The sequence below is a fragment of the Hylaeus volcanicus genome, chromosome 5, assembly GCF_026283585.1.
Source record: "Hylaeus volcanicus isolate JK05 chromosome 5, UHH_iyHylVolc1.0_haploid, whole genome shotgun sequence".
NCBI classification, from domain to species: domain Eukaryota; kingdom Metazoa; phylum Arthropoda; class Insecta; order Hymenoptera; family Colletidae; genus Hylaeus; species Hylaeus volcanicus.
The window spans coordinates 30381091-30399218 of record NC_071980.1 but is presented as its reverse complement, the minus strand read 5'-3'; the positions used below and the strand labels follow the sequence as shown (position 1 = coordinate 30399218).

The 18128-nt window shown below is 40.1% G+C and overlaps 3 protein-coding genes across 4 annotated transcripts; 2 read left to right on the top strand and 1 right to left on the bottom strand.

The window, feature by feature from the left end:
* Positions 1–751: 751 nt before the first annotated feature.
* On the bottom strand, positions 752–2934 carry LOC128877616 (intraflagellar transport protein 57 homolog). Its single transcript, XM_054125068.1, has 7 exons — positions 2752–2934; positions 2485–2644; positions 2129–2410; positions 1898–2063; positions 1715–1823; positions 1300–1641; positions 752–1241 (listed from the first exon to the last, which is right to left on the bottom strand). The coding sequence occupies exons 2-7, from the start codon at positions 2640–2642 to the stop codon at positions 1075–1077; spliced, it is 1224 nt and encodes a 407-aa protein (XP_053981043.1). The 5' UTR covers positions 2643–2644; positions 2752–2934; the 3' UTR covers positions 752–1074.
* A 117-nt stretch (positions 2935–3051) lies between these two features.
* Positions 3052–4462, top strand: LOC128877618 (protein cornichon homolog 4). The gene is made up of 4 exons (XM_054125071.1): positions 3052–3304; positions 3557–3625; positions 3713–3966; positions 4038–4462. The coding sequence occupies exons 1-4, from the start codon at positions 3224–3226 to the stop codon at positions 4108–4110; spliced, it is 477 nt and encodes a 158-aa protein (XP_053981046.1). The 5' UTR covers positions 3052–3223; the 3' UTR covers positions 4111–4462.
* Positions 4463–4690: 228 nt separating this feature from the next.
* Positions 4691–16535, top strand: LOC128877613 (1-phosphatidylinositol 4,5-bisphosphate phosphodiesterase classes I and II). Of its 2 annotated transcripts, XM_054125064.1 has the most exons (18): positions 4691–6507; positions 6582–6728; positions 7216–7487; positions 7560–7644; positions 7728–8145; positions 8229–8349; positions 8435–8630; positions 8701–9019; positions 9085–9273; positions 9344–9553; positions 9631–9950; positions 10026–10343; positions 10419–10463; positions 10542–10743; positions 10814–11036; positions 11106–11421; positions 11689–11880; positions 11967–16535. In XM_054125064.1, exons 1-18 carry the CDS (start codon positions 6409–6411, stop codon positions 12087–12089), a joined length of 3795 nt encoding a protein of 1264 aa, XP_053981039.1. In that variant the 5' UTR covers positions 4691–6408; the 3' UTR covers positions 12090–16535. The 2 variants fall into 2 exon arrangements, with proteins under 2 accessions (XP_053981039.1, XP_053981040.1); XM_054125065.1 differs by lacking the exon at positions 10419–10463.
* The last annotated feature ends 1593 nt before the right edge of the window (positions 16536–18128 follow it).

Sequence of the window (18128 nt, the reverse complement as noted above, 5' to 3'; positions counted from 1 at the left end):
GGTAGGTGGTGGAGGAACGTATTTGTTAATGCATGCGAATACAGGCTACCCTTTTTATCAATTCCGTTGAGAATCTGGAAAACGACTAGGATCATGATAACGATCGCTATCATCTTCGCTATTTTTAAAATCTGAAACTGTTGGCCGTGAGATCAACAGAAAAACAAACGTGCCTTCTTAGGATGCAAACATTCCAATCACGTGTGGTCTACTTGAGAGCAAAATTATAACTCGAGTTAAAACGAACATTTTCATTTCTTTTTTTCCCTCATATAAAATCCAAATATAAGTTGCTTCATGCTCGTATTATATTTGTAGTTCATAGTATTATAAGTTCTCCCCTAAGAATTTTTGTATACACGCGTCGCCACATTTCCATTCGTTTATGGATAGGAAAGTACCAAATCTAAATACAATTTGAAAACCTTGAAATTTCTCCTGATTCTTGTTAAAAATTGACGCAGCGTAAACTGCGTATATACGTGAAGGGACTTAATAGTTCAACGGAATCAGAGACAATGCATTGTTCTTGGGCGCATCATGTTGCAAGGTGAACGGGAACATAAGAATCTTCATTGTTAAATACTCTCTTGAACCGTGCTCCTGTGAGATAATTTGATTGAAGAAAACCGATTAAGGGTCTTCTTTGAAACAAGGATGAGTTAGTTACCAAGAAAATCAGGCACGAGTGAATTTTTGTTGCGATGCTAAGAGTAAATTTAAAATTAGGAAAGAAACTCTAAAAGATTCAGAAAGAAGTACAAAAGTTTTTTCACTTATTGCATTTTATTCATCACGATTCCATTGTGAAAAATATATGACTGAGCAATCAATTTTTGCAAGTAAAATCTGCGTCTGTGCGTACAAATTGTACGATGACGATGCAGGAGACAAATGCTATATTGGACCCTTATTAACAATGATCGATAATTATAACTCATACCAAACAGTGCATCAAACGTACGCGCGGATAGTAAAAAAGTAATACAAATACTGATACGTTTCGATAGAGACAAATTTCGTGTTTGATAATGTTAATCGTTTTACTCTACGGTAGGAACGATAGTAAAAACTTCAAGTTATCGCGATACTGTTCGTATTGTTCATATCTTCTTGTAACTGTGTACGATCTCGTATTCTCGCACACATTAGACTGTATTCTAATACTCCGATTCTAACATTCATTTCAGAGATTTCATTTTTCATTTTGGTAATCGTCTTTTTTATATTTATAAGCGGAGCTGCAAACAAGTAAATATTATATTATTTATGTATTACGAGACATTTTGAAACACTTACTTCCGTCTGTCATGCTCGATCCTCTTTCATCCATTTCTTTTTTCACGTGTTCTAATTCCTCTGACATTTTATTAAAAACTCTTGTTCTTTCCGTTACACCCCCGCTAACATCGCGATATTGCTCTTTAATTTTCGACAATTCTTCTTGAAGTGTTTGGTACTCTTTTAAGATAGGTTCAAGTTGTCTATTTAAATACGATTCTCTTGTTTTTATTTTATCCAGAGTATTTGATATATCAATATGTAACTTATCTAATTGACTTTTAGTTCCAGTAAGATTTGTTGATATATTTGTATGGAATTGCTTCATTTGATCTATGTGCGATCTCCAGTCTCTTGAATCTAGAATTAATTTTTATATTTTCAATTTTTGTTGTTAAATTTCTTTTGTAAACTTTTAGTAAATAATCTGTACCTGTTTTGACTGTTACTTTTAATTGAGGTAAAACTCTTTCCAGTTCCAACTGCCACTCCTCTCTGTTTGTTTTAGATTGCAAAATATCATCAAGTTTTTGTGATTCATTCTAGAAATAATTGTTGAGTACTTATACATATGGTTTCCATACTTTATATACTTCCACATAGAATTTTTACTCACAAAATTCTGCCCGTAAAGTTTCGTAATATCATCAACATGTAAAACATCTTCATCCTCTTCGTCATATTCAGCCATCATTTCTTCTTCCACTTTTTCCAAAATTAATTCTGCATCATCCTCCTCTATTTCTGGTTCGTTACTTGGTTCATCAGGTGGTATTTCTACTCTGAAAATATTAATTTATGGAAGAATATTGTTATAACTTTTATAAATGTAATTTATAAAATTTACTTTTTCCACTGAAATTTTTGTATCTTCAGTGCTTCATCTGCTAAATTATCCAAAACATAAATAGCATGCTCTCCACTGCCTTGCTTGAGTTTATTAGGTGGAAATTCAACAGATACATTAAGGTCTCTCAAATGATCTAATATTATAGCTATCGTGGAATTAGGATCATCAGACTCTTGAGGAGGCTCGAAACTTCTGCCTGCTTTCCTGACTAACCACGCAGCTAAAGATGTAAAAGTATAAAATTGTTCTCCTGGATTTGTCTGCATTACAAAATAATTCCTAAACAAATACATTATTAACATATATTCATAGAACATGAATTTGAAAATCTTATCTATAGTCATTGTATCTACCTATTTATAGCTTTTATTTTAAATTCTGATAAGAATTCTGTATCATAATTTAACAACTTCAACTTCTCTAATAAATCTTCCATTCTGATATACATAACATAGGAAGCAGATGGGGAAGATCCATCTTCTATAACAATCTTTGGTGTGTCTCGAAACATTTCTGTAACAGTGATGGTATTCCATGATTATACGTGCCAGTGCAAGTAACAAATATAAGTAAATGCAAACTATATTTTTAGTTGACGAAGTTATATATATGTATGTTACCTCTTGCTCTGTACTATTTCTGGTAAGGTTCATATATACATGTACAATTTATTTACATCTGTAAGTACAACGCAAAATCTAGTGTATTAAGTGACATGTTGCGAATGTTCATTTTAATTATATAAAATTCATGCTCAAACAACATCGATCTCTTCGATCGTGCAACATATATACAGCCATTACAAACAGTTTTTCTGTTTATGTTACCGATTACTAGGGATATTCGTATCCAGTTCGTATAAAGTTTTTACTCCGATATATAACTTCGTAATCATTCCGAATAGTTGGCAGCATCGTGAGTTGTTCATTTTGTTGATTTTGACAATCGGTCACATTCAGTTTTCCGTCAGGATTATTAACATTCATACGTGCAAAGCATTGTAATTGTATCGATTCACAAAGAAAACACTTATGAATTATCAGATTCGATCCTAATGTAATTTAACATTCATATATCTGATAGATTATTAGAATGTGTCTATTATCCGAGCCGTTGTTGTTCGTACTAGCTTTATTCGACACCGGTTCGGTACTTTTCGTTCTGGTGTATTTCGTATCCTTTTACGTCCCATACTCAAATTACAATTTACGTAGTTGCTTTTATTTTATCTACTTAACTCTGTTATTCGATCGACGAAACCAAAATGCGTTATTAGAAAAATGTATCTAGGGATTTTGGTGGTATAACGTTTGTTTTTGTGCTGATAAGATAGCAATAGCGCCATATTTAAACTACGAGAGGAGATACTTAACACTTTACTAATGATTAACAGTTGCAGTTACTTTCCTTACCTTTACTATACAGGTTATAACTTTATCAGATTTAGAATGTGACTATTTGAATGCTCAACAGTGTTGTTCGAATTTAAACTCGGTAATTTCGATATATTTTTATCAGTTTAACAAGTAGGAATGAATCACTTGTATCAGTCCTCAAATTCATGTATATATAATTTTACAGTGGGTGGTACCAAAGCTCGTAGCACATACATTCTTAGAAATCTTATTATTAACCCATGGTCAATTGATATTGTGCTTGGTAAATTTGCCAATGACTCTGTGGTTACTGTTTGAATATTTTGGAGTACCCAGTGGTAACATGGGAGTTTATGATCCCACAGAGATTCACAATCGTGGGCAATTGAAGAGGCACACAAGAGATTGCATGATTTATCTTGGATACTATCTTATATTCTTTTTTATTTATCTGTATTGGTAAGTACATCGTAAGCGTGTGAGTCAAAATGAGAAACTAATGACTATTGCCACTCCTTTTCACGTTTCAGCATGATCATTGCATTATTAAAAGGAGATCCGATCAATAGGAATGAAGCAGATATGATTGAGACAAATATGTGATAATACTACCAATAATATTTAAATTTTGATATGCTTAAGTTTTTTAAGTTAGTTAGTCACTTTTGACTGTTTATTTATTTTTACGTCACCAATGCCAAATGGAACTTTGTTAAGATGTGTATAAAAAGAAATTACACCGTACAATCACGTTTATTTGAAACTCATATCGTATCTCTAAGAATAGAGACTCCATGACTACAAGACTTCCAAGAGTTTGTAGAGCATTTTATGTCAATTCACGTGTAATTATGTATTCATATTATAGATTGTAAGTGCGCGAAACGAACATCAGTTTTGTAGTTACAAACGCCTAGACAACACAGAAATTGTAAAAAAAAAATTACAAACACGATGCTAGTTGTCTAATATTATTACAAACCCCATATTACATACATCCAATATAAAAGATCGTAATTCTTAATATGATTTTTTATACAATAAATAGGTTAAAACCTTAAATATCGCGGCATCGTCGAGGTTCAGTAAAGTACTCAATGGCTCGTTTATTCATTGCGCGTTAAATCAAATTGACTCGTGCGGGACAATATTGGATCGATTTAATGAACTCGGTGCAGTTGATTAGTTTTTTCTGCGTGTGTAGGGTGTATGTTTATTTTTAGCCAAGACCAACATTAGATAGCGACAAAGTAATGCGATCAGACTTATAAATCTCCAATGGGGTGCAGATCGGAACCGTTCATTTTCGCGCCAGTAAAGGATATCAAATATTAATTATTGCTTTACTTGTGCACTCTCGTTTGTATTCGTTAACAATTTTTAGATTTTCAGGAGTAGGGGATTGATTTCATAGTGTATTCCATATACAGTGTTAAATCTTTATTACTCGTGTACTCTTGTTTTTAATCGTTTACAATTTGGGAGTCGTAGTGTTTGACTTAATTTTCAGCTTTTGTAAATTGTTTATCTGGAGTAGAGAAATTCCTAGACACAATGTAATCAATCTACTGTTCAAAACTTGTCACGGTACATTGTGTACTGATAAGTCCCCACTCCGTTAATACTTTTCAAACACCTAACATTCCGATAAGCTACTTCCCGAGATACGAAGCAAAACAGAGGTCCTTCCTAGAAATGGGAAAAAAAACTGCGTAGCGAGTTTACATTTCGATCAACAGCCTTCCTCTCTGTTGTGTTTAATAACACAGCCGATGAAAGTAGAGATGTAGTAAATACGCGACGTATAAAATGCGGGCTCGAATTCTCCGAATTACGTTCCGAGGTCGTGGTAAACATAACGAAAACATTCGAAAGAAAAGTTGACGTTGTCGATACCGTTGCGCGCGATTAAACGTAAAGGAAAAATAGTCGCGATAAACCACGTCGATCAGAATAGAAGATCGTTAGGCGTGAATTCATTGAATATCAGGGTTCGTCGCGTTAAAATCAATTTGAAAGCGACCAGGCGCACGTGTAGTGCGTTCTGGCATGATCCGCTGGCGGCTTTGATAACACACAGAGTAGCGCCTCCTGGCGACCAGGGTAAACGGGGTAAACGGGTGACGGATGACGGGCAACGGGTGGCCGTGCTCGGATCTGCTCGGATCGTGTTCGGTAGGGCGCGCGGAAGGATGCTTTTCTGGACCAAGAAGTGAGTGCGCGAGTGCTCGCGGGTACGAAAACTTTCGCGGTGCATATTAATTGCGAGAATACTCGTTGTCGCGGTACCAAAGTAAACGTGTCGCTTCTCGTCCGCTTCTCTCTCTGCTCTTTGGCTTTGTGTTACGTTGACAGTGCTTCAGGAGTCCCGTGACTGTTGTTTTTCTTTCGAGACCGTTCGATCAAACCGGACCTGCCACTGACGGTGGTCGATGTGCACCGAAAACACGACGTGTCTCTCGTCGATACTCGCGACACGTTACCCGCCAGAAATTCCCGATGACGGCGACGATGACGACGTCGTCGTCGAGACACGCGCGCGTCTTTTGTCATGGATGATCGAACAACAGCACCTGTCGAGGTAAAGTGGTTCACGAGGTGCCCCTAATGCTTAACAGGTTCTCGATGAGGCTTACGTCGACGTCGCCGTCGCCGCCGTCGTCGTCGTCGTCGTCACCGTTGTTTTCGCCGTCGTCGTTGCCACTGTTCCTACCATCGTCACCGCCGCTATTGTTGTCGTTGCTGGTGCCACCGCCGCTGTCGACGACGTCGTCGTCGTTCCATTCGCCGCTGTCATCTTCGTTGTGGTTACCAACGTGCTTGTTATTGTTGATATCGGCGTAAATAGGCTGCACCGCTTGCCATTGCCTCTACGTTAGTCTGCTCGCGGTATCGTTAAGGATGGCAGGTAACAAGGCTACAGGTAGCGTCCTGCAATTCAGACCTGTCGAGGTCTCTCAGCAGTTGCAGGATGGAGAAAAATTTGTCAAGTGGGACGAGGTAAGATTTTATAGCGTGGCTAGTTTTTATTCTGTAAGATGCATTATTATGTTGGATATGGTATTGTTGCACAGGACTCCGGTATAGCTACTCCTGTAACATTGAGAGTAGACAAGCTTGGATTTTACCTGCACTGGGTAGATCAGCACAATGAAATGGAAATGTTGGATATTGCTATAATAAGGGATACTCGAACTGGAAAATATGCTAAAGTACCAAAGGTATTTAATTATGTTTATCATATGCACGATTAAGCTACCAGAGAAGCCAGTAGAATGTTTCTTTAGCTCTGTGTATTACTACACAATGGATGTAATTGTTTAGAACCATAGGTGTCTTGGCTTTCTATAATTATATCATGCTTTTGCGTGGATGCTAAGGACGCAATGCACCACCATCGCATGATAATTATTGACAAATCTATTAATAGAATATTACCTACTTTACATCCTCGATGTAGTGCACTTTTTCTCAGTCACACTATCTTTGTACACAATAGAAATAATCGTTGCATAGAAAGGAGAGCAAATTCTTATCTGCCCACTTTCCTATAAATCAATATGCAGTTTACAAAGTAGCTTAGCATATAGTTTCAATAGCTTATTGTAGTATAAGCTATTGTTTCTAACATAATGTGAGATCATTATATTGACGCTTGGTAGTTAGGTGTTGGAGGAGAACTTATTTGAACAAAGGAATGGTTTTCAGGATCCTAAATTGAAATCTCTGGTGACGATGGGCTCTCAAGACTCTTTAGAGGAAAAGACAGTAACAATTTGTTATGGATCTGATTTTGTCAACATGAATTTCATCAACTTTTGTACGACACGCGCGGAAATCGCTCAGCATTGGACAGAGCAAATTTTTCAGCTTGCGTATAATTTAACACTGCTCAATACCAGCACAACCATGTTCTTGCAGAAAGCACACACCAAACTTACACTTACAGCAGATAAATCGGAAAAGATTCCTGTGAAGAAGTGAGCACAGTTTGTATAAAATTAATATACGCGTATACAGAATCGTATATACTTTATATATTGTTATTTCAGCATAATAAAAATGTTTGCACAAAATAAAGATGATCGCAAGCGTGTCGAGAAAGCACTGGATATTTCGGGTTTTCCATCTGGAAAAGTGAGTGCGATCTCTCGTAAACGATCTCGTTTAATGTAAACGTTACACTCGTATGCTGTACGATCTTATTCCTTTATTTTTAGAATGACGTAATATCGTTGCAAAAATTTCAATTCGAAGACTTCTTCAACTTTTATAAGTCACTTACTCAGCGGTCGGACGTTGAGAAAGTTTTCGAAAGCATCGTAGGCAATAACAAACGTAGATTAATGTCCGTTACACAGTTTGTTGACTTTTTGAACAAAACGCAAAGGGATCCACGCCTGAACGAAATATTGTATCCGTACGCAAACGAGGCGAGAGCAAAAGATATTATAAGTCAATACGAACCAAATAAATGTAATGCGAATCGAGGCCAGTTGAGTTTCGATGGTTTCCTGAGGTACTTGATGAGCGAGGATAATCCAATCGTTGCTGTCACAAAACTCGAATTATCGGATGATATGGACCAACCGCTTGCGCATTACTTCATAAATTCTAGTCACAATACATACTTAACAGGTTTGTAGCTTCCCTGATCTTGTTCATTAAACAAGGTACACTTAAATCGAGGCATGCTCAACGTTTCTCTAATATATTTATAGGGCATCAAATCACCGGAAAGAGTTCCGTAGAAATATATCGTCAATGTTTGCTCGCCGGCTGTCGATGCGTGGAATTGGATTTTTGGAATGGAAAATTTGACGAACCCGTCATTGTTCATGGGTACCAGCTTTACGAGAGAATCTTTGTTTCGATATATGTAAATTTATTCGACTGCTTGTATAGGTCTTCGTAACGTCTTTTTCAGATATACATTTGTACCTGAAATTTATGCGCGAGACGTAATCGAAGCGATTGCCGAAAGCGCTTTCAAAACGTCGGAATATCCTGTCATTCTTAGCTTTGAAAATCATTGTAATCCAAGGCAGCAAGCTAAAATAGCTCAGTATTGCAGAGAATTGTTCGGTGAAATGTTACTCGACGCACCACTCGAATCTCATCAGGTATTTTCCAATACGGCAATGACTATTTATCGTCGTCCAGTTTACAAACTGAAAATTGTTCATTGTTTAGTTGGAGCCTGGTCAAGAATTACCACCTCCCAATTTGCTGAAACGTAAGATTATAATTAAGAATAAAAAGAAGCACCATCATCATCACAAGAAGCACAAAAAGAAGCAGCAAACGCCAGCAGCGGACTCCGAGGAGGGAGCTGAAGAAAACGAAGACAACGGTGTAGTAAATCAAGCTGCTGAAGGTGAAAACGGTCCAGCGGACGTTCCCAACGCTGAAGATGAGAATAACGATCAGCAAATCGGGAACGGAGATATCTCGCATCCCCCGATGTTGCAACAACGACAGGGCAGCAAAGACAGTGCTCAAGATGACGATGGTTAGTATCCAATCGATAAACGTGCGTAAACGTGAACGAAGGATTAAAAATATATACGATTTTAGAAGACGAAGAGGAATCGAGCACAGAAGAGGAGGAATCGAATGTCGAGGATATCAAATTAAGAATGGGGGATAAAGTGCCTGCGCCTGATAAAGCAGCTAGTGCTAAAGAAACGGAAGCTGGAGCGGAGATTTCAGCATTAGTCAATTACGTGCAGCCTGTTCATTTTTACAGTTTCGAGTCGGCCGAAAGTACGTTCACGATATTAATTATTAATCTTCTTCTTCTCTACATTACCCTTAATCTCCTCTACATCTGCAGAAAAAAATCGTATGTACGAGATGTCGTCATTCGACGAGAAACAAGCTACGACTCTATTAAAGGAAAGGCCATTAGAATTTGTAAATTACAACAAGCATCAGTTGTCCAGAGTATATCCAGCAGGCACACGTTTTGACTCCAGTAACTTTATGCCCCAAGTATTTTGGAATGCAGGCTGTCAGCTGGTCGCATTAAATTATCAAACGCTCGGTACGACCGCGTTTATATCGATTTCATTCTTATCAAATGTTGCGTGGGCGGTTATCGTTTTAACTTGGTTTTTTTAGATCTCGCGATGCAATTGAATTTGGGTACTTTCGAGTACAATCAGCGTTGCGGATACCTTTTGAAACCGGAATTTATGAGAAGGCGAGATCGACGATTGGATCCGTTCGCTGAATCGACAGTAGACGGTATCATAGCTGGTACGGTTCACATACATGTGATATCAGCTCAGTTTTTAACTGACAAAAGAGTGGGTACTTACGTCGAGGTAGACATGTACGGTTTACCAGCTGACACAGTGAGAAAGAAATTCCGCACGAAAATTGTTCCGAACAATGGCATCAATCCTGTATACGACGAAGAACCCTTCGTATTTAAAAAGGTGAGAAAGAAATAGAACACTCTTTCAAAAAATAAAACACTCCCGTAACAAAGTCTCGTTCGTGTGTCGATTCAGGTAGTGTTACCTGAACTCGCAGCGATCAGGATCGCCGCGTACGAGGAGTCGGGACGTTTGATCGGTCACAGGGTGGTGCCAGTAGTTGGTTTGTGTCCAGGATATCGACACGTTGCACTCAGAACAGAGTGCGGCCAACCGTTGCCGTTGGCAAGCCTGTTTCTACACGTTATAGTGAAGGACTACGTTCCAGACGGTTTGAGCGAACTCGCTGAAGCCCTGTCGAATCCGATTAAATATCAAAGTGAAGTTGATAAAAGGGAAAAGCAATTGTCTGTTCTTACGGATTGCTTGGAAGACCCGTCGGAAGAAGTTGATGTAAGGTTTGAAACGTTGCGAACTTATTTACTAACTGTGTGACATATGCTAATAGCCGCGTACTAACATTTCTAGGATAAGCCGAAAATTAGCGAAGGAGCAAGTTCCTCTAAGCCGCCTGTAAGTTCGTCAGTTGACGGTCGTTAACTGATGCGACAAAATTTATATTGGCGTGTCTTTAACAATTTTAAATTTTAGGAGGAAACTGTTAAAGCGAAGAGGTTGCAATCCGTGGGCGAGTTGCCATTGCTTGCTCCAACTTCTACCAACGTGCATGGTAGACCATCGATTGCAGGCTTGAATACTTCCGATACTCAAGAAGCTGAAGAGGGAGCGCCAACCCCCACGGCTCCAGTAGTAGATTCTTCTGCGAATAAAAGCCCAGTTAACGCCAGCAGCGGTTAGTGTCTTGGCTTTGACAATTAAACAAGTCTTATCATTGAACGTTGGATCCTATATTGTACTTGTAGCGAGCGACGAGATAGTGGCGGAATCTCTAGAGAAATTAATGGAGAACAAGCTCGTCAGAGAGAAGAAGATGGAGCTGGAGAAGAAGCTCGAATCACTACGGAAGAAGCACGAAAAAGAGAAGATGAGGGTTCAGTCGCAGAAGGGCTCCATCGACGGTGAAAAGCACAAGTCGAAATTTTACGTGAGTCATAAACTGGTGAAGCGACTGTCGAGCAGAAATATGTAAGTCAACCTTTATCGAAGGGACCTCGCGGTGTGCTTGTTGCTTATACATTTATGATTTCCGCGTAGCTTCTCCAGCGAAGTGGGTTTGAGTACGTTAGCTCTGGCGGAGACGTCCGAGTGTCCAGATCTGGAGAACCGCGAAGGAAACGGGGGAGCACCGAAGGGAATACCCAGAAGTCAAAGCGAACGTTTACTGGCTGTGTGCAAGGCTCACGTTCAACAGGAACGCGAGCTCCAAGAGAAGTATTACGAAAACCTGTTCGTTACTGTGGAAAAAGTGATGAAAACCTCTCAGTCCAATCAAATAAAGACATTGAGAGTGCTTTTGGAGCGGGAGACTGCAGACGTTATGAGAAAACTTCAGGCTACGAGGCACGGAGAGGTGGGTTCGCTACTAATATTAGATGGTTAACACACGTTCCATGCTGCTAGCAATCCGTGACATTTGATAGAAGCAAGTTCCATTTCCAACACGAATTACAGTTCTGCAAATATAAACATTATCGCCCAAGGTCGCTTAAAGGTGGCGTTGTTCTCGTTAGACGTCGTATTCTTTTAAATATCAGTTCAGAATAGCGCATTGTGATAATGTTTGGTATTCCATTCAGTGTTACAGACGCTTTATATATTTGTTTGCGGTTAATCGTAGGTGAAACAGTTGGCAAAGGTCCACAAAGATAAAGCGGAATTAGATCGTATGAAGAGAGAGGTCGCGAAATCAACTGTCGAGAAGGGAGTGAACGAGTGCACACGATTGGCTAAAATTTACGAGAAGAAGCGCACAGAGCTTGAACGGCAACACGAAGAGGTCAAGCAGAGGCTCGAAGAGGAAAGGGCCAAGGTTCGAGAATTCATCGCCTACTGTTTGTTCTACAATTTTTTATACAACTACTCTAACTGTTTTCAGTTGTCTCGTTCGTGTTCCAGGTGAAAGCATCCTTGATGGCGGAGTACAGCAGTCGATGTAGCAAGTACGAGAGCGGTGAGTTGTCTTTGTCGCCATCCGGTGGTACCAGTATGCCGGAATCGCTCAGTGGGAATACATATTGACTCTATCGATCGATGACTTGGCGTTGCAAGTCTCCAAGTGATACAGTTACCGCGGATTCGCGTACCCACGGCGGTAAATGAACTTTACCAGAGGGTGCGAGTTTGGCTCGCGAACATGACAAAGAAACGGATTGCGCGTTACTTCTCCGGAAAGGGGGAGTCGTGTAACGATGACGGTAGGGAATTGGTGATGTCTACGCTGTTACCTGTGTTTTGCTAACATAATTTTATCCACTTTCGTGAAAGTCTTTTTTGCAAGCGTGTACAGCAGCATTTAGAAGGGCGGTGTGCCGAGGTTCCAGACGAGCAGAACTCGTTTGCCCGCGAAGCATTTGATAAACATCTCGCGCGCGCAATTTCTTCTGGACACGAGATACCTCGACGACGAGCAGCGTTATGATTATCTATCTACGATAGGTACGTACGTGCACATTTGTGAATTTGATCGTGTACTAACTTTTTCGGAGGGTTACGTGATTTCGCGTAACGATTCTCCTATTTACTCGGAAGTCCTTTGGAAGACCTACGATACACGGATCGATCGTTTTGATCTCAATACGATGGGATAACGACGCGCTTTGCGTTCCATAGAGAATTGGGAAGCTGCTAGCGATAAAGTTCGCTCGAGTTTGTTTCTTTCCGGTTTCGATATTACTTTTTACGCACAGTATTAAACGCACCTGTTTTCTCGTTTCGCTCAATACCGTCACCGCTGGTATCGAGATATTTCCGTTACGTTCTCAAAGTTTTCTTTTTTGTTTTCTTTAACGAAAACTTCGGAAAGGCGCGGGTGTGAACGATCACGCGGAAGAGGTACACGATTCTAAATAAGAAAATAATCTTTCTAAGTGCTACTATTTAATCTTGTTATTATATGTATAAGGCGTTATTTAATTAGCGAAACGATGAGCCGAGTCGCGCGTTCCGAAAGAATTAAACAAAAACTAATAATATTATACTCGTAACGATGCAGGAATCGATCGATCGCTACATAATAATCGGACCTCAGGAAGCACGAAACGTGAGAGGGAGAGAGTGAGAGAGTGCGAGAGAAATAACGTACGTCGCGACGAGGGTGAAATCTCTTTTTGGCCTAGAGGATAAAGGTGACGCGTTCGAGGTTGAGGAAGAATTAAGTTTTGGGCGCGTGCGTGATCTGATATATTTTCTGACTGAAAGTACTCCGTATAAAGACATTTTTTCGATACGTTAGCCTGTATCTATAATGCTAAAGAGTTCGTATTGTATAAAGAAAAGCAAACCAAAAAACAAAAAAACGAGGAAATATTGACGGGAATGATTTCCAGCTTTTTTTGTACCGCGGTTTCGGACTGCGGCCGAAGCGACTCGATTTGAGGCGAGCCTCTTTCTAGGAAGACAATCAAAAAAATGTTACATCGTAACATTGTCCTTGTTGTTTTTAATCGTATGATATTTTAAGCAACTCGATATTACACATACACACACACACATATATATATATATAAATCTTAATATATATATATATATATATATATTCTGATTAGCTATTACAAATTTAGGATTAAAAGTTACACACTTGAGCATTGTAAAATCTCTTGTGTGATCCATCCCCATTATTTATTTCGTAAACGAATCCCGCCGAGATGAGCGGCAAGTATCCGAGAATTGCGAGCTTTTTGCAAAGTATGGCGTGTTACATGTACAGACACACGGATATATGTACGCGCATACGTACACGTACGTCATACGCACGCACACACACATGTGCAATTAGAGCGTGATCGTTGTCAACGCGAAGGAAAAGGGGTACCTTTGCTACTATAAGCGTGGTCAAAAATATGCTGTGGAACCCGATAGGAGATGATTCCTCTCGAAACAAGAAACAATCGACTCGAAAGTGTATAGTAGTACAATTTGAATCGCGCGTCAAATTTGTATAAAATGTGTAGATATAATAATTGACGACTGATCGCGAATATATCGTTCTCAAAAATACCAATTACTTTGTAGCAGATTCGTGAAATCAAAGTTTAGGTAAGGGTTCGCACTTGTATATTCAAAATGCACTTTCTCGTAAACGAAGGCTCACGCGAAAAGAACATTATTCTACGGTTTGATTATTTTTCTTCCAGAGCAATCGTCTGTTCTCGGGTTTTACCGCGTATTTTCAAACGCATTCGTATACTGTCGTCGTTTACGTTGCGTCGAGGGGTTACGCTCAGATTAATTCCCTTCGATTTAGAGACTGAACCCGATCCTGAGTCGTTGATAAACTATTTTTGGATAGTTTCGCCACCGTTGCTTTATTTATTAAATAATCGGGATTGTTGTTTTTATACGACATGGTTGCGCGAGTCTGGACAGTATTCAGGGACAGTGCGATCCACGCTTGGTTTCCTGGCATTAGAGTTTCCATAAATCTGTCTACAGTGTATTCAGCGGCGAAGCTAGTCACACGTTCGCGCAAGAAATTAATTCACGAATGAGAACCAGACAACGCATCAGGTTTGTCGAGACAGAACACGCGCGGAGTAACAAGAGTAAAGAGAAATCTCAGAGTCACGGAAATGCATTGCTATTATTAGTAAAAACCGGCTGTTTTAATTTAGGCGCCGACACATGCATTTTAGTTACTCTAGGATGGTGTTACCATACTTTTACGTATCAGGGAGCGAAGGGATAACTTAGCGTTAGGTAGTCGAGCCAAAGTTTCTGCTCGAGCATAGTTTTAGGCGTCCATCTGGATGAAACGGTCGTACCTACGACGAGTTACCATTTCTTTCTTAGTTTTACCCTTTCGTTTATCGTGATTGCATTTCCCGAAGAGTTACCATGTTGTTTTGCCCCCGTTCCATGAATGAAAAGAGAGGAAAAGCTATGGAGTCGTAGAGGCGCACACTGGGATGAAACAGTGATAATCTGTAGACGATGAGATATATATATATATATATATATATGTATGTATAACGTAACTGTAGGCGTGCTGGACTACCTTTTGCGTTTCACCGCAAAGGAAATCAATACATTATAGGACATTATGCTAAGTCGTACGAGATTATCGGATGTTTATATATATATATATATATAACATGCATGTATATATATATGTACATAGATATACGTATGGGGTGATTTCTACATCGAGATCATGATTTTTCTTGATATTAATTTTCTTTCAGCAGTTCCTGAATCCTACCTCGCTCAATCTTTTCTGCCTCAATTGGGACATCAACTTATGAATTCCATGTTAACGTGACGTAAACACTTGAAGTAGAAAAATTACGGTAGGATGACCGCGAACTTTTTGTTACAAACAAAGCCGATCGATCGCTTTGTAAGAATCGCTCTATACATATAACTGTACGTGAATGCACATGTAACGTTTGTATGCATACTGTGTGCGTGTTGATGTTTTTCCCATCGTGTACTCGCAACGATGCACGTTCCCCGCGTCGCCGGTTGCCGCGATACCTGCGCGATTCCCTTAAATTGCGTATTTTATGGAGTCCAAAGACCTCGAAGACCTTGAGAAATTATAAACAGTTGGAATTACGCAAAGTAAATCGTTGTTGTCATTGTAAAAATAAATTTAACTTCTCTTTGACTATCTTTTTCCCTTTGAGAATTTCACCGAGGTTCTCACAGTACCTGAAACCCAAGGGAAAGATACGAAATCGCGAGGCGCGTGGATATCGCGGCGACGCGAGGGCGTGCCAATTCTTCCAACGCTTCGTAGCCGAGATCGAAACGTTTACGAACAATTGAACTGGGAGAGCTGTTCCTCGATTAGCCAAGCTATGTATTACATTTTCGTTCGAACGCCGACAAAATTCGAGACGTGCAGAACGTCTGAATCTCGTACTCGAGCTGCATGTTCACGCGACGTTAACTCCTTGGTCTAGAAGAACGCGTTAGACGTTCGTGGTACGGAAGTGCGCAAGCGATTTTATACCTAACTATGGCACTCGCGGTCCCAGATGTTAATTGGTGTGGCAAGGAGTTAGAGTCGCGGCATTTTAAAATTGCGAATTATATTTTTTGCTGACGTTTCCACGCAGTTTTGTGTAAAGAAACTTGTCCATCGCGTAGTCTTTCACTGTGCAGCTCCATTTTCCATTGTGCTGGAAATGTCGTCAAAAAATCAAACTTGCGTACATGCAGTTTTGGCGCATTTGGGACAAGTTTTTGACAACCTTTCAAAGTATCATCAAAAATTGTTTCTTTCGAATATTTTATTTTCCGCGGCGTTCACTGCGCGGACGCAGCGTATTCGCTCAGGACGAAGTGTTTCGTCCTCTTCCTATATTCCTGTAATATACATACCGCGCAATGCACGCATTTGCGCTCCGAAAGCCGTCTAAACGTATTTGGTTACCTGCGTTATGTATATTACACACGTGTACCTAACGTATAAGCGTAAAGACTAGGTTACGAGGACAGATATTATATATATTCACGTTGATATATTATGTGTTGTTGCTGTTGATGTTGTTAACGGTAGAATAGCGAAAAAGGTGGCAGTAGTAGCGTAGTCGTTGTTTGTAGAATTAATGCGAGACTAGATATTGCGTTGCTTGTATATCGCGAGATGCGACGCGCGATTCCCATTGCAAACGGGAGCGTTACGAAGCCACGCTTCCACGTTTTAAATCGGTGCTGTCCAGGAATAAACTCCCTCTCCATACAAAGTCCAATGTCCACGATATTACAATTGATAGGGTATACGCAGATTTTTACATCTGATTGTATACATAGATCGATGGCAAAAGTGTAACACGTCAGATGAACCACTGGAGTTAAACTGGCCAGCATTAAGGGCGTCTTCTGGCTTAGAACTTGAAACAAAATTTCTTTACATTTTCTCAAAGTTTCAAGTTTCAATCACATAGGAGCTTGCTGTCTTGATTCGCGCGTCCGAATCGCGAGATACAAGAACGAGTAGGGACGCGTATCGCGTATTGTAAGTTGTAAACGTAGTCTTGAAACGGCCTATCGACGATCGTAGCGTTCTGGCGTCGCTCACGTTCCTCTCAACATTGTTCTCGTGCGTTTCCGAAGGGACGTTCCCGTTCTCTTCTTGAGCGACTTTGCTGGCGAACGCATCAGAGATGGGCAAAATTTTATTCGAGTACCACATAACGACTTTTACTTTATCGAACAGTTAATTTTTGATTTGCTCATAGTGCAATATTTCATTCTGCAATTCGAAGTTTCCATGCAACGGGTAACGGGTAAACGGTCGTTCGTCTTTTATTCTAAATTTGTATCTAGATAAGAAATTTGCCCGTCTCTGTCGTGATCGTAGTTTCCAATCTCGCGCGTCTTTTATTGTATTCCGTGAATCCTTTGGCTTCCGCGCGACAAGGACAGGCGCGTGTATCCTTGTGACAACGATGTGATAACGTGTCCACCGAACTGTTACCGAAAAAAAGAAGACGAGGACGGGGACACGCCTTTTGTCTTTCTCCTTTCCGCGCGCGTGCGAGTTGTTCTCTTCGGGATCGTCAGCTGTCAATTCTTCGATGCTTCGAATATATTCGTTGATGTTAAATGTGATTTTCTAGCGACATATTCGTTGTTCGTGTGCGCGGCGTTTTGCGCTCGTCATTTCGTTCGTCATCGACCGAGACCGCTTCCACGCTGCTTCCAGAGGTCTTCTTGTTAGCAGTCGCTCAACGACTCTGGTCGACAACGATGAAAGGAGGCTAACAGACACTTGGATAGAATACATAGATCGTTTGATTGTGCGACGAATATCATCGATACTCGTCGCAGGAAGAATGCAGACATTCGAGGACGTCTTAGGAAGTGCATTTCTGTGTTTTGATGCGCGACGGAGTTGACAGCGTTATGAGCTCCTGAGACGCAACGATTTTTTGTAGATCTAGACTTGGCGAGCAAGAGTAACCGCGGAAGTGGTCTCAAGGGATCGAGCTTGTTGTGTTTCCGACGTTTCTATAGTCGTTTATAGGTCTTGCCAAGTATTCAGAGTTCTTGCCTTCCACTGGGACGCGATTTTCCATGTCCGATCGCGGGGACACGGAACGTACCAGCGAT

What these genes read in the sequence shown, in the direction of transcription:
- LOC128877616 (XM_054125068.1), bottom strand. Translation starts at nt 2,642, where the DNA reads ATGTTTCGAGACACACCAAAGATTGTTATAGAAGATGGATCTTCCCCA. An exon ending in AACTTTACGGGCAGAATTTT is followed by an intron (nt 1,824 to 1,897) that starts GTGAGTAAAAAT and finishes AATTATTTCTAG; the next exon opens with AATGAATCACAAAAACTTGA. An exon ending in AAAAGTAACAGTCAAAACAG is followed by an intron (nt 1,642 to 1,714) that starts GTACAGATTATT and finishes AATTAATTCTAG; the next exon opens with ATTCAAGAGACTGGAGATCG.
- LOC128877618 (XM_054125071.1), top strand. Translation starts at nt 3,224, where the DNA reads ATGTGTCTATTATCCGAGCCGTTGTTGTTCGTACTAGCTTTATTCGAC. An exon ending in TTTTCGTTCTGGTGTATTTC is followed by an intron (nt 3,305 to 3,556) that starts GTATCCTTTTAC and finishes TTTACTATACAG; the next exon opens with GTTATAACTTTATCAGATTT. An exon ending in GTTGTTCGAATTTAAACTCG is followed by an intron (nt 3,626 to 3,712) that starts GTAATTTCGATA and finishes ATAATTTTACAG; the next exon opens with TGGGTGGTACCAAAGCTCGT.
- LOC128877613 (XM_054125064.1), top strand. Translation starts at nt 6,409, where the DNA reads ATGGCAGGTAACAAGGCTACAGGTAGCGTCCTGCAATTCAGACCTGTC. An exon ending in CACCACTCGAATCTCATCAG is followed by an intron (nt 8,631 to 8,700) that starts GTATTTTCCAAT and finishes TTCATTGTTTAG; the next exon opens with TTGGAGCCTGGTCAAGAATT. An exon ending in CAGTTTCGAGTCGGCCGAAA is followed by an intron (nt 9,274 to 9,343) that starts GTACGTTCACGA and finishes CTACATCTGCAG; the next exon opens with AAAAAAATCGTATGTACGAG.